Source organism: Lemur catta, chromosome 2 (assembly GCF_020740605.2).
Source record: "Lemur catta isolate mLemCat1 chromosome 2, mLemCat1.pri, whole genome shotgun sequence".
Taxonomy (NCBI): Eukaryota; Metazoa; Chordata; class Mammalia; order Primates; family Lemuridae; genus Lemur; species Lemur catta.
The window spans coordinates 1906953-1921831 of NC_059129.1; the positions used below are offsets into that span (position 1 = coordinate 1906953).

The window sequence follows — 14879 nt, forward strand, 5'->3', positions numbered from 1 at the left end:
TTTTTTTTTCTACTGTCAGATGGGTAATGTCGTAGCAAGGTTTGAGGGAGGCTCATCTCATGCATGCGCATGAAAACCCAATCATCATGCCTGTGAACTACAAAAGGACCTCTCTTTTTTTTTTATCATTGTCTTTGGCTGGGCACGGTGGCTCATGCCTGTAATCCCAGCACTCTGGGAGGCCGAGGTGGGAGGATCACTTGAGGTCAGGAGTTCGAGACCAGCCTGAGCAAGAGCGAGACCCCGTCTCTACTAAAAATAGAAAGAAATTAGCTGAACAACTAAAAATATATAGAAAAAATTAGCTGGGCATGGTGGCACGTGCCTGTAGTCCCAGCTACTCGGGAGGCTGAGGCAGGAGGATCACTTGAGCCCAGGAGTCTGAGGTTGCTGTGAGCTAGGCTGACGCCACGGCACTCTAGCCCGGGCAAGAGAGTGAGACTCTTTCTCAAAAAAAAAAAAAAATAAATAGCCAAAATTGGATGGAATTGCTTAATGAATTATTTTTGAGAAACATTTAAATCTTTATTCTTTAATTATTTTAATACACCACTTTGCACTGAATAAACATTTATTTTTAAAACAACAAAATTGAACCTAATTTAAACCAGTTTGTTAAATAAAATGAATTCGGTAAAGCAGACTGTAGCCTTTAGGGCTTCAGAAAAATCAGGTGTTTTTTTTTTTAATTTATAAGAGGAATGCTTTTAGATTTTATGAGTATTTCAGAGTTTTAATTATTGAACTAAAATATTTTCATGTTTTCTATTTTTATAAGCGGCCTGCTTAATTTTTTGAGTTTTTCAGTGCTATGTATTTTAGACCATACTGACAATTTCAGAAGGCCTTCAAATTTGTCTTATCTATTTCCCAAACCCAGAAGGTCTTTGCAGTCTCCTTAAGTATTTTATATTTAATAATTTAGTTTTCGTACCTTTTTACTTTGAAGTTCTCGATTTGAGGAGGAGTTGCAGAGGTGGCAGGGTGTCCACACGCCCTCACCCAACTTCCCCCAGCGTCAACGTCAAAACAAAGACATTAACGTGGACGCCGTGCCGTTAACTAAACCACAGATCCCGCGTAGATGTCCGGTTTTTCCCACCTCCAGGAAAAGATTTAATGTTTATAGCTATTTACTTTCTCACATTTTTACAAAGTCCAGAATGTCATCAAGATTAACACTGGCCCCCAAAATTTTTTTGCCGTTAATTAGGCAACGTAGCCACCGTCTCAAGCGTGGATTCACTTGGCTTCTCGGTGGTTCTCTTCCTCAGCCTGTGTCTTGTCTGCATGGAAAAATGACCGCGTGAAACAGGCGTGCCAGGCAAGCCTCACAGGCACTTCACGCGACGTCCATGGTATGCAGAAAAGTGTGTGGATTTTTAAAAATAATCTGGTGTAGTTTTTTTAATGATCTTCATCATGTTAGTGTCAGATTGTGCTCAAGAAGTAGTTACCACGTCACGTGATTCATTGCTGAAAACAAAACGCCTCACAGGTTTGCAGAGTCACTCATTTTACAGAACTGTGTGGTATTTGTCACCCTGCTTGGGACCACGGAAGCAGAGTCAGTGGACACAGGGTCACGTAGACACATGACACGGAGACAACACTAAGGAAACCTTCCACCACGGAGTGCTGGGTCCACAGTCACCTGGTGGCTCACCGAGTGTCACAAGTTAAAGCCGTTTTATCCGGCGAGGTGCTCCTGGCCTGAGGAGGCCTCGCCTCGCCCTGCGAGGCCGTGGGCGTGGGCAAGCTGACGCCGTCCTCGCCGCCCGGCTCCTGGTTCTCTCCCTGCGTGTCCGAGGACACGTTCAGTCCAAAGCCTGTGAACAAAAGACTGACGGGAAAAAAGAGTGGCAGGAATAATTTTACCTTCTAGTTGTTGTGAAGGCTGGTTAGTGGGTTTGAACAACGGTTTTCTGGACTGACTCTTTGGAGCATCCGAACGAATGTAATAAAAAATAGACGACTGCACAGCGAACAAATGATTTGCAGCCAAGTCCAGCTTTGAAAGAGTGAAAATGAGTGATTTAGTGATGTGTGTTTGGTTGGTGTTAATGTGAACCCTAAATAAAACTGAGAACTCACAGAACATCACTGTGAAACACTCAACGTGAAAAAGCTTGCCAGGGCGGGACGCCGGACGAGCAGCAGCGGATGCGGAATGCGCTGCCACCGTCACGTGGAATCGAAGAGACGGTTCGGCTGGTGGAGGCTGCCCGCGAGCAGGTTCTCTGCACTGGGCAGACAGGTACAGACCGTGCTCCGTTTGCTGCCATCGGCCACTGCAGCCCACAGGATTCCCTGGTTTGCTTATTTCCTTCCATTCACGGTGCCCGTCCCACGGTTGCACTCAGCTAATGTTCGGGGAATGGACAGGAGCTGCCATCAGGAGTCATTGTCAAAAGTCAGGAATCCCATGGATGAGACAAGAACCCACCACGGTGGTGCACGGCTGTAGTCCCAGCTGCCCAGGAAGCCGAGGCGGGAGGTCCGCTTGAGCCCAGGAGTTTGAGATTATAGTGAGCTGTGATCGTGCCACTGCCCTCCAGCCTGAGCAACATAGTGAGACCCTGTCTCTTAAAAAATTGTATGATCTCTTTCATTTGCAAAACCCAGTATCAAAAAGCAAACTCACGTCTCTCATTCAAAATGAGAATATTTTATTTGGAAGATTACATAAGTCAATATTAATATCCTTTCTAATATCTTATATTCCAATTGTGTATCTATATAATATAATGAAAAATGGAACACGTTTGTTTGTTTTTTGAGACAGAGTCTCACTCTGTCACCCAGGCTAGAGTGCCGTGGCATCAGCCTAGCTCACAGCAACCTCAAACTCCTGGGCTCAAGCGATCCTCCCGCCTCAGCCTCCCGAGTAGCTGGGACTACAGGTGCTGGCCATCATACTGGCTAATTTTTTCTATTTTTGGTAGAGACGGGGTCTCACTCTTGCTCAGGCTGGTCTCAAACTCCTGACCTCGAGTGCTTCTCCCACTTCGGCCTCCCAGAGTGCTGGGATTCCAGGCGTGAGCCACCAAGCCCGGCCGAACACCTTTTTCCTTCAAGCCCAGAACGGATGTCCCCTCCCTGTCCAGTTCCTCCCAGTGAGACTGTGGGCGCCCCTCACTCCCTTCCCGTGGCTACTGTGGGACTCTGCTTGCCGTCTGTGAAGCTGCCTCTGTCCACTCTGTCCTCTCCGATTTCTCTTACCCGGACTCGCCATGACGATGGACACATCCTCCTCTTCTGCCACCTAACATGAGCACTTTCCTGCTGAGCCCTCAGGTGATCGCTGGGGGACAGCTGGGAGGCTGGGCCTGAGTCTAAGTCCCCAGGTGCTCACTGGCGCTAGCTTTTGTCAGTTCCTCTGATGAACCAGGAGCCTGTGCTCTGGCCTTTGGGGGCACTGTCCCTTCCCAGGAGGCTTCCCCGAGGCCCCCGCCCAGCTGAGACCCTGTCATAACTGCCAGTCTCCCCCCACCCGCCCGCCGCCTGGAGACCGACAGCCTCCTGGGCACCCGGCAGGGCAGCAGGAACGGAAGCCCCCCCGGGTGGTCCTCCTGCCTGTGCCACTGGTGTCAGTCCAGGGCAATCCTTGAGATGCGTTCCTGGCGCCTGCGTCTGGGGGAGGCCCCCAGCGTTCCCTGCAGAAACGTCTTCCTCTTACTGTAAGTGCCTCGGACGGTCCTGTGGTTGACATTGGGCACTGACACAGGCCAGAATTGGGCAAGACCTGTTCCTGCGTGGGGAGCGGAGACTGCCCTGGCCCGGGTGGGGGGGTTGGGGGGAGGGTGCAGAGCTGTGTCCTCAGGTGTTTCGGGGGCCTGCCTCCCTCAGGGCGGCTCAGCAGGGTGGGGGGCACAGTGTTGGTCCAGAGCCGGACCAGGCAGGGCTGCCCTCCCCTCCGGCTTCCCCCGCACCTGCCTCCCCTCGGCCTGTCGTGGAACTCCTTTGTTTTACTGTCTTTCTCAAAAACCGAAGTGAAATTTGCATAACATACAATTAGCCATCTTAAAGCGCACAGAATTCAGAGTGTTGTGAAACCGGCCCCTCTAGGTGGTTCCACGGCATTCTCCCTGTCTCAGGAGGGAAGCTTGTCCCCTGTAAGCAGTTGCTCCCCATTTCTCTCCATCTTAGGGTTTTTGGAAAGGCGAAATGTGCACCTAGTAGAAGACGAATACAGAATGGAGACGTACGAGTGGGACGCTGGTCTCCCCAACCCGGACCACCCGTAGGAACCACGGGTGTGTGCGTGTGTTTGCGGGCAGCGCACCTGTGCCCTCTCCTCTGCCCTGCCTCCTGTCCCCCACCCGCATCGTAGGGACCCTTCCACAGTGAACTGTGGGTGCCTGCTTCAGGCTCATTCACAGCGGCCCGTGCTCCGTGGTTGGAATGGCTTGTGACTCATTTAAATATAAACTGGATCGTGTCTCTTCCCTGCTCAAAACCCCCTTCATCTTCTAAGTCCCCATCCCGAGATCACCTCTTCTGGGGACCCTCCCCCGTGTACCACCTCTGCTTCTTGCAAGCACATTTTTGGTTTAGTGCTGGCCGGGCCCCTGGGGACGCCGCTGCTCCCGTGTGGGCTGCCAGCTCTCCGAGGGCAGGGCGCCCCCGCTGGCCTGGGCGCTCAGAGCCTCACGCAGTGCCTGGCGCTCAGCCGCTCGGTTACAGCCCAGTGGGTGGGTTCAGGCTGCAGGCGGACGGGGCTGGAGGTGGGAGCCCTGGCGGTGGAATGTGAGGAGGTCATCCTGGCCTTCAGGTGTACCCCCATGCCAGACGTGGGGCCAAGGTAGATGTGGCGCCCCCTGGCCATCAGGGCTGAGGATTCACTGGCACTTTCTGAGAACCTGCTCCCTCAGCCCAGCCCAGCCCAGGCGCTGGATCCTCCCTCCACGGCCCCCTGGTGGTCAGGGTCATGGGGCTCCCTGCCTGCCCCGTCCGGTCTTGTCCTTTTGTGTCAACCCTCAAAGTTGGCATGAGCTAGAAGGGGGAGCTGCCCTGTCCTTGAGGTCTGCCCCGTCATCCGCCTCTGCCCTCTCACCCCTCTCGGTGTTGGTGTCCAGCAGGCACAGCTGGGGATTCTCGGTACCCACCTGCCACCCTCAACCGCACCTGTGTTGCAGGGAGCAACGGTGGCTGGTGGCGGGTCTTACTTGCACTGAGTTGTATTTGCCTACAGCACAGTTTTTACTTAAAAAAAAATTCTTATGCCAGGCATGGTGACTGGAGCCTGTAATCCCAGCTACTTGAGAGGCTGAGGCAGGGGGATGGCTTGAGGCCAGGAGTTTGAGACCAGCCTGGGCAATATATCAAGACCCCCATCTCTACCAACAAGAGAAAAAAAGAACCTTGTGTCATTTTATAAACCTAACTTTTAGTTATAAAAAAACCCCACCTTTAGTTATTACCGCCCCCCCCCCAGAATAGTACAACGGCATCCTCGTTCCGTATCCCCCACGCAGGCGGCCCTGTGTGTCCAGGTGGAGAAGCTGGCTGCCATCTCCGTGTGGGGCCACCTCTGGGTGTCTTCCTGGTGACTCAGAACAGGCTGTCCACGGGGAGAAGGCGCCTGCCAGGGCCCTCCGTCTGTGGACGAGGCCGCTGTGTGGGGCTGCTGCCTCCCCTTCCTTCTTCTCTGGAACAGCTTCTGGGGGTGTGTTCATCTTGCCAATCATTTGAAGCCACTGGGGACTTTATCCCTGGTCTCTCCCCACCCCCATACACACACCTTCCCTCAGCCTCTGCAAAGTGCCTGCAGCGTCTCAGGACCCCACCGCACGTCTCCCTCTACTCCCCCCATGGGAGTCTCTGACCCGACTTTCCCAAAACCTCTCCCCCAGTTCCTGGAAGTCCCCGCGCCTGCGGAAGCAGGGCCGGGCTGGGGCTCGTGACCTGTGACTGCACACCAGGGGGAAGTAGCTACGAGGGAGAAGAGAGATGTGTGCCCGGCCATCCCGGTCTTCAGCCCCTTGCCACCCCCACCCAGAGTCCACTGCACCCCAGGGCCCTGCCCAGTGCTGGGGACACCAGGGGGAAGGAGGCCTGGGTCCTGCCAGCCCCTTCACTGGTCACCAGCCGTTTGCCAAGCCCTGCACAGTGGCAGGCCCGGGCCCTGGGGCTTTAGTTTCAGTTCCGTCACTCACCGGCTGCCCGCCCATGACCCGGGCAAGGCTCTTAACTTCCCTGGGCCTGTTTCCGTGTCCACGAAATGATGGTGACAGTGAGAGTGAAACGTGCTATTACCCAGAAGGTACTTAGGACACGGCCTGGCACACCTCGGTGCTCAGTAAATGTTAGCTAGATGTCAGGGCACCCTGCCCCAGGGGCTAGGGGCCCAGAAAGAGGCACAGAGCCCTGCAATGGGGAAGCAGTGCGTGGAAAATAGTACCATGGAGTGAGAAAGGGGCACCCAGAAAGGGAGGTGCCTGGCGGAGAGGAAGAGGGGAAGAAAGGGAGGGTAGGAGGGCTTCGTGGAGAAGGTGGTGTTCTAAACACTGAGCTGCATTCTCTAAGGAAGGAGGGAGGGCCGGGCACAGTCGCTCATGCCTATAATCCCAGCACTTTGGGAGCCCAGGAGTTGGGGGCTATAGTGAGCTGTGATCGTGCTGCTAAGTGCCGGTTAGAAAGCTCCTGTGGTTCAGAGTGAAGACCTGGGTGACGGGGGGTTGGGGAGGTGAGACTGGGCAGGCAGAGCAGGTGAGAGAGGTGAGAAGACCCAGGCCGGCAGGTGGGGGAGAGCAGAGCAGAGAGCGGGGAGGCACAGACCTTGGGACTCCTGAGTAAGTAAGAGGGAGGCGGAAGGAGCAGTGGTGTCACAGGGCTGCTGGTGTGCGCAGCTTTTGCCAGCGTGGGAATAACTGAGTGGACGCCGGTGGTTATGGGCTGGGGGGGTGAGCTCAGCTTAAGACACGCTGGTTCGAGGTGACAGTAGCCCCGCTAGACCCAGCGTGAAGTCTCACGCCAGAACTGCAGCAGGAAATGAGAGGGCGGCAGACGCCAGTAAGACCTGCTCCCTATCCTGCCCAGGGAGCAGCCTCCCCAACGTCCATCTTGGTATTTCACCCGCGGCGGGGTTAAGTGCACTTTGCTCACCCCTGCGCGTTTGGCTGCGCTGTTTCTACTGCTGCCTTTCCTCTCCTTGCTCGGAATTCTCCTCCTGCACTCGGCCTCTCTGGCCCAGAGCCAGTGCCACCTCGCTGGCATGGGCTTCTCTGGGCCTGTACCCCAAGTGCCTGGAGTGACGGGCCAGGCACTGGATGTTCCCTCACTCAGAGGGTGGTCAGGCTGGACAGGTGCAGGTGAGGGACAGGACAATATAAGATGGAGGACAAAGCCATGGGAGGATGGGATCACTCAGGGGAAGGGCAAAGCCGGGGAGCCTTGGAGACACCCAGGACCCGCACTGCAGCTGAGGCTATGGGCCTGGGCCTGCCCTGTGACCACAGGAAGAATGAGGTGTCTGAGCTGTAGCAAGTCAGCCGGAGAGGGAAGAGAGGGTGTGGAGAAGTGGGCAGGTCAGAGGCCCACTCGGCCTGACAGATGTCCCTCTGCTTAGAGGGATGGTCATCACCAGTGACCTTGGCAAGGGCAAGGAGCTGGGGAGGGAAGGGCAGAGGAAGAGGTGGAGACACAGAGTGAAGATTCCTCTTTTCAGAAACCAGAGTCAAGCAAGAAAGAGGGAGGTGGAGGAAGGGCTTCTGGCCTATCTGCTGCTTCCTCCCCTTTGTACCAGGACAGATTTGGCCCCCTCTGTGGGCTGCAAGTTCAGAAAGTGGCAGACCCAGCCTAGCCAGGTGGAAAGGGCCTGAGGGCAGTTCCTGTTGTGGAAGGTGGGGCTGAATGGCCAGCTGGAGGGCCAGGCCAGGGAAGGTGACCCCACAGCCTTCAAGAAGAAGCTGATGAGCTGGCAACCAGGCCACTCAGGGGGAGCGCCCTAACCTAGGCTGAGGGCTGAGGGCTCAAGGGAGACCCAGGCCTGGTGGCAGCTGCCCAGGGCTCCTGAAAGGGATGGGATGGAGAGGGCACCGGGAGCCAGAGCTGGCGGATGGAGATGACATCTGGCTGGGGTGCGGGGACTGCCACAGGGGGATCAGCAGGGCAGTGTCAGCCCTGGCGGGGACGCCTGCACGGCGTTGGGAGCCGATCCCACTTCAAGGGTGCTCTGGAAAGAAAGGCGGCCCTGCAGGTGCGGGTTTTGTGCTTGGTCAAGGGACAGACAGGCAGGAGAACCCGGACGCCAGAACGTGCAGAAATCCGGGGGGCCTCTACACAGTGCGCACCGACAGGCCTTCAGAGCAGTCACGCCTGCACCTTGAAGGGCAGAAACACCCCTCAAGTAACATTTGCGTGCCAGATGCAAGGGAGGAGGGACGTTGGGGAGGCGGCTCCCTGTTCTCGGAAGCGAGGGGTGAAGTCACCGACCACTGGGTCTGAGGATGGTGGGTGGGTCTGGAGGAGACGGGACGTGGTGGAGGGAGGTGACCGGGAACAACACAGGCCAGGACTCCCAGGTGGGGGCCGGGAGCCGTCCCCGCCGGAGCGGAGGCGGCAGCGCCCCGCACTCGGGGTCTCAGACGCTTAGCTCGGCCCAGGGGGCGTGGAGAGATCCCGGCAGACCGTGCTCGAGCCCGCGCCTTTCCCGGGGCGCGGAGCCAGGCCTGGGGCAAGGCCGTGAGAACCCTGCGGGGCGGGAGGGCCCGGGGCTCCGCGCCGGGGAGCGAGGAGGCCTCCCCGGGAACCCAGCCCCGCGGGCGCAGCGCAGCCGCAGAGGAGGCGGGGCACCCGCAGGTCCCGCCCCATATGGTAATATCGCACTACCGCCCCGCCCCGACCCCGGGGCCGGACGGGTCCAAGCCGCGAGCTCGAGAGGCCAGTGGCGCCCAGAGGCGCACCCTTAGAGGCCGAGGGCGCGGGGCCGGGCGCCAGAGCCAGGCCGACAGGCCGGCAGCGCAGCCCGGGGACGGTCAGCGGGCCGCTCAAGTGTCCCAGGCCGTGGCTCCCCCGCCGGCGCGAAGTGGTACGGCCCTCAGGGGCGTGGCCCGGGTCATGTGACGCAGCCCTGGCCGCCATTTTGTTCTGCGGTGCTGGTATTTAGAGCGCAGCAGCTGCGGGGCCGGTCGCCCTCGCCGCCGCCTGTCCGCCCGCCTGCGCGCCCGCCCGCCGCACCCTGCCCGCGCGCGCCCCAGCTTCGGCCGCAGAGCTCGCCCTTCCCCACCCGCAGACATGTCCGAGACCAAGAGCCCCGAGTATGCTTCGTTTTTTGCCGTCATGGGCGCCTCGTCCGCCATGATCTTCAGCGGTGAGCGCCGGGGCAGGAGGGACCCGCGGGGCAGGGGTGCCGGGGGCGCGCGTGGGGCTCGTGCCCGTGGTTCGCCGGGGCTCGGTGTCTGACGTCACTCTGACGTAATCCCGAGCTGTTTGGGGGGCCCAGCCTCGCGTGACTGCGGGCGGGGGTCGGGGTCCCGAGGGCTGCGGGAGGCTAGGATGCGGGCCTCGGGGTTCCCGGGGGTCCCGGGCCGGCGGCCCTGCCAGCGGCCGTGTCGGTGCGGGGGTGGGGCGGCGGCGCCGCTGCCATCTTAGCCCCGGCAGAGGCGAGAGGAAGGTTGGGGTGGGGGCGCGGGGGGCGGCGCGCGGTCCTGCGCCTGCTCCGCACCCCCCCCATTTCTGCAGGCAGGTGTGACATCACGCCTCGGAAAGCTCCCTGTCCGTGGGCGGCGGCGGCAGCGGCGGGGGTCGGGCCCAGGAGCGCCTGGGAGGAGAGTCCCTGGTACTCCCTGGCCGGTGGGAGCCTGTGTCCCCGTCAAGGTCCACAGCCCTCGCCCATGTGGCGGCCGGGCCCCTGCGGGGGTCAGGTGGGCCTGTACCAGAGACAGGTGCTTCCGGTTAGAGGTGTCACGGTTTCCCAATAGCCCTGTCCTGTGGGTTGGTTGAGAAAGCTGGGCTGAGGGGTGGGTCCTGAGAGCCCTCAGGGACACAGGGGTGGAGTGTATGGAAATGGAGGGGGAGAGAGGAAGGCCGGCCGCTATCAGCGCTGGCTGTGTGTGTGGACGCTTGCTGCTGAGTGTCTGCTTTTGGGCGGGCTAGAGAGTGGCATGGGGTGTCAAATTTACAGGATTTGGTCTTTGTTCCTTAGGAGAGAGTCTTCCACTTCTGGCCCTAACGAATGGATGGATGCATGAATGAATGAATGACTTTCAGTTTTCCTTGCTGAGGCCTGGAGTTGGGAGGGGCTGCCCTGGGCCTGTAGAAGGGGCTTCCAGGGTTCTCCATGGCAGCCTGCTTTTGAAGTTGGGCCCTGACAGTCCTGGGTTGTCAAATTTAGTGGAAATTGGTTTACCTGGGAGAAAAGTGATTGAGCTAGGCCCAGGAATGCGGGACCCAGGGAGGTAAGTTGTGACCCAGTCTCGGCTCCTGTGGACTGGTCTGGCCTGGTCTGGTCCCCGCCTCCTCGGTTAAGTCTGGTTTTAGGCTTTGATGACCTCGCCCTGCCACACCCTCCCTGGTGAGAGTGGGGGAGGCTCACAGTTCAGGTATGTGGAGGGTTTGAACTCCAAACAGTCTCTGCTGCCTGTAAACACCTGTGGGGTGGGGGCTTGGGACTCAGCTCTCTTGGGGGCCTCCCTCTGCCTGGGCCTGTCTGCCAGTCGTTTGTGGCTGAGCTAGCCCTGCCCTTCCAATCATGTGCAAGTCAGGGGTCATTTGTGGTGGGAGAAACGGTCTAGACTTCCCCTTCCCCTCCCAGGCACCGCCTGCTCTTTCCACACCTACAGGGCTTCCTCAGGTGCTGCCACACACCCAGCCCCCAGCCAAGGGGGCTGTTCTTTGCCCCCAGAATGCCTCCTGAGACTCCTGTGCTTGGCCACCTGTGGATGCTGCTGTAGCTGCCATGCATCCGTCCATCTGCAGATTTTGATTGAGCTCCTCCTACCAGCACACTAGGTGCTGGGCACATCAGCAGACTAACGAGCCCTGCCCATATGGGACTCGTGTTCTGGCTGTCACTGCTTGCTCCTGAAGCCCCGAGTTTGCTCGTTGAGCCCTTTCTGTGCACCCAGCTTCCTGCTCCCCTTTGCGTCAAGAACCTACGTGTGCTTTGCAACAGAGCCTGGCCTTCAGGTGTCTGGAAATGATGGAGGACAGGGTATCAGTGGCCTAGGCCTTTCCTTCCATTGCAGATCCTGGTGTGACCCCGTGAGGCTCCTCTCTCTGTATCCTCATTTCCACTCCTTTTCCTCATGTGGGGCTCAGTGTGGCCCTGTGGTTGCTAGCCTCTCACTTGGCCTGTCAGGTCAACTTCTGACTTTGTTTCTGCCGTCCAGACGTGCCTTTCCCTGGGACTTGTCTTCATCTCCTTTGCTTACATGAACAAGCCCTTCCGTCTTCCTGTGGCCTCTGCTATTGCTGCCAGGCTGGCTTCAAGCTCTGTCCCAGCTCCTGGCACTGCCCGCCTAGGACTCGGCTGATTGGCCCATGCACAACTTTCAAGCCCCCCATTCCACGTCCCACTGTCCAGCTTCCCCCTTTTCCATATGACAAACATCCTGTTGATGCTTTCTTCATCATGTCTTCCAAGAAGCTGTCATTTGCTCCCTTTCCATATTTTCTGTGACTTCCTCCCTCCTGGTGGGCACCCCATTTTGGTGCTTGTGTTCTGGAGCTGCCTCCTGCCTCCACTCTTCCTGTCTCTCGCTCAGTCTGTCGTTGTGGTGAGGTCTGCCTTCTGCAGCCCTGGCAGGCTCGGTCCCCAGAGCTACTATCTAGGGCCCTCCAGGCTGGTCTGCTTTATCTCCTGTTGCTCTGGCTCCTGCTGCTCATCCTGGTTTCTTCCCCTGTTCCTCAGGTTGCCGCCCTCTTCCGCCCCACCAGCTACATGATTGCCCTGCTGCCTTCTGTAGGCACGGGCCCGGCTCACTGCCTGCTCTGCTGGGCGCTGGCCTCGCAGGGTCCCACTCCCGCTGGCGCTGACTTCCCTCTGTTCAGCCACCCACCCGGTGCTGCTGCAGCCTGTGCTCTCCCTGTCCAGTAACACGTCCCCACGGGTGTGAGCCATGCTCTGGTCTCTTGCGCATACATGATGCTGCCTGACGTGGTGCTGGACCTGCAGTGGGAGCCCCCAGAATACACTGTACCTAGGAGAGGTCCAGGACAGACCCTCGAAGACGGGCCCCAGGCAGAAGGCACTCATGTCTGGCCACTTTAGGGATGGTGGGGGGAGGCAGTGTGGCTGCCCCAGCCTCCTTCTTCCGTCTTGTGACTCCTTGGCCTGCGCCATCTTGTTTGGCTCCTCCACATACGCTGTCCAGAATCATTTTGTCTTCTTGCTCTGTCTTCCTGCGACTCCTTGCTCACTGCCATTTCGGCTTCCACTCTCCCCCCACCCTCTTTCCCACTCTCTTGTGACGTGTTGCCAGGTCTGGAGGTCACTGTACCTGTGTCTTCTGAGCCCTGGGAAGGAGAGCCCCTCTTACCTCACTCTTGCTCAGTGCTGAGCACAGAGTAGGCATCATTTGTGGCCCAAAGAGATGAATAAAATGTGCAGAGGAATGGCTGGGGTGGTCCTGTCCCTTCTGCCTCTGACCTACGTTGTCTTCTGTGGGTCAGGCCAGGTATCCATCTGCTCCCCCAAAAGGACCATGGCATGAGTGCCTTGGGCAGAGATGGGGAACGGGGCTCTCAATGCAGCCTGCTCAAGCAGCTTAGTAGGTCCCTGTGGTGGCCCTGGAGGGCAGGTGGCAGACATCAGAGGAGCCATCCGAGCCCCACCATGGCTCTATTCTGTGTTGACATTCTCCCTTCGAGGCCAGCAAGGGGAAAAAACTTCCTGAAAAGGAAGGCAGCGTCCCCTTTGGAGAGGGGGAGGGACAGCTCCAGAGGAAACAGGGCACCCTAGAGTCTCATTTCCCCTGTACCGATGTGGTGGGAGGCTCAGGTGGCTCAGCCAGGCTTCTGAGCCCAAGGCCTCGTGGTCAGGCTGGGTGATGACTGAGACAGCCCTGTCCTGTCTTCAGCTCTCCCTTTCTCCTGTCTGGTTAGTGGAGAAGATTCTCTAATGTGTCCAGGGCCTGCTATGTGGTCGAGGGTGCTGAGACCTGCCCTTTGTGGAAGAGCCCTCAGCCTTCCCTGTAGCGTGTTTAGGGCTTGGCATCTTGGGAAATTTGGTGGGCTGGGCAGGGAGTCAAGGAAGCTCTGGCCTAGTGGGGCCGGAGTCACCAGGTTGGCTGCCTCTGACCCTGAGGTCACACCCAGTGGCAGTAGCCATGCCATCTGGCCTGTGGTGGCTCTTCCAGCATGTTGTCCCTGGGCAATAGCCACAAGGGCTGGCTGGCTGACCCTGGCCCAACGTCTGGGCTGCTGAGATACAGTCAACTTAGTACTTTCCCGGGGGCTTTCCTGACTTGAGTGCCAGGGATTCTGGGTGGGACAAGGGTGCTCAGAATCCCAACCAAGGCTCCTGGGGCCCCAGCTGTCTTCTTCACCATGTGTCTGGGCTGCCTGAGGTTGTGGGTGGCTGTATGGAGGCTCCCAAGGAGTATGGGGTCTGTGCAGCAGGCTTGCGCAGGCTGGGGTTGCACAGCAGAGCTGGGAGCCCCAGATAGGCTTAGAGGGCTGTAAAGGCCACTGCTGGAGGAAGAGCTGGACTGAAGGGGTGAGGGGGCCTGGGGCCCCAGGTAGGGGAAAGGAGGGAGTGGCTGCCCTGGCTAGGTGCCTTCGCAGCTCCCTCTGCATGTGGTTACTTGGGATAACTCAGAGCTGTGCCACAGGCGCCCCCTCCAGCCCCCAGGTGGCCAGTGTGCTGCTCTGGGCTCACCTCGTCCCCCTCCCACAGCCCTGGGGGCCGCCTATGGCACTGCCAAGAGCGGCACGGGCATCGCGGCCATGTCTGTCATGCGGCCGGAGCTGATCATGAAGTCCATCATCCCGGTGGTCATGGCTGGCATCATCGCCATCTACGGCCTGGTGGTGGCTGTGCTCATCGCCAACTCCCTGAACGAGGGCATCAACCTGTACAGGTGAGTGCTGGGTCTGCCCTGCTCGGCTTGGAGGACTGTGGGCAGGGGCGGCGGGCAGGTGCAGGAGACCCCGCGGCCGTGCTCCCCTGGCCGGCCGGCTACTGATGGCAGGTCCGTGTCTTTTCTCCCCCCAGGAGTTTCCTCCAGCTGGGCGCGGGCCTGAGTGTGGGCCTGAGCGGGCTGGCGGCCGGCTTCGCTATTGGCATCGTGGGGGACGCCGGGGTGCGGGGCACTGCCCAGCAGCCGCGCCTGTTCGTCGGCATGATCCTGATCCTCATCTTCGCCGAGGTGCTCGGCCTCTACGGTCTCATTGTCGCCCTCATCCTCTCTACAAAGTAGCCCCACTCCGAGCCCACCAGCCACAGAATACGATGTAAAGACCACCCCTCCTCATTCCAGAACGAACAGCCCGGCACGCAGCACGGGGCGCCCCCGTAGTCGGTCTTGTACATGCGCAGTGTCCTAGTGCCCGTCCTTGCCCGCCCCGCCCCCGCCCCCGCCCCCGCCCCGTGCCTCGGCCGCTGGCTGCCCCTCACCCCGCCGCCGGCGAGGACCCCAGAGTGCTGTGTGTAAGGGTGCATTAGAGCTGTCATTCCCTCTCACTGGATGTTTATTTATAAAGAGCCGATCTGTCCATCCGTCTGTGGAGCAGCCCTCGTCTCCCTCCTCTATAGTACCCCAGTAGTTGCGCCGCAGGCCGTTCACTGGGATGCGGGCAGAGCCCCGCCCTCGGGCCTGGGGCGGTGTGCGGCCCGCGGCCGGAGCGCTGTCAATAAAGTTCTCGGTTGTGACTGGAGCCCGTGTCTGCGCCGCTTGTGGGGGGCGGGGCGGGCCGCGCGGGCGCAGCGTCACGGC

General features: G+C 58.9%; 1 protein-coding gene and 1 pseudogene across 1 annotated transcript; one reads left to right on the plus strand and one right to left on the minus strand.

Moving 5' to 3' along the window:
* Positions 1-13: 13 nt before the first annotated feature.
* LOC123633798 lies at positions 14-109 on the minus strand (annotated as a pseudogene).
* A 9090-nt stretch (positions 110-9199) lies between these two features.
* Positions 9200-14820, plus strand: ATP6V0C (ATPase H+ transporting V0 subunit c). The gene is made up of 3 exons (XM_045541218.1): positions 9200-9313; positions 13841-14024; positions 14159-14820. Exons 1-3 carry the CDS (start codon positions 9238-9240, stop codon positions 14361-14363), a joined length of 465 nt encoding a protein of 154 aa, XP_045397174.1. The 5' UTR covers positions 9200-9237; the 3' UTR covers positions 14364-14820.
* Positions 14821-14879: the final 59 nt, after the last annotated feature.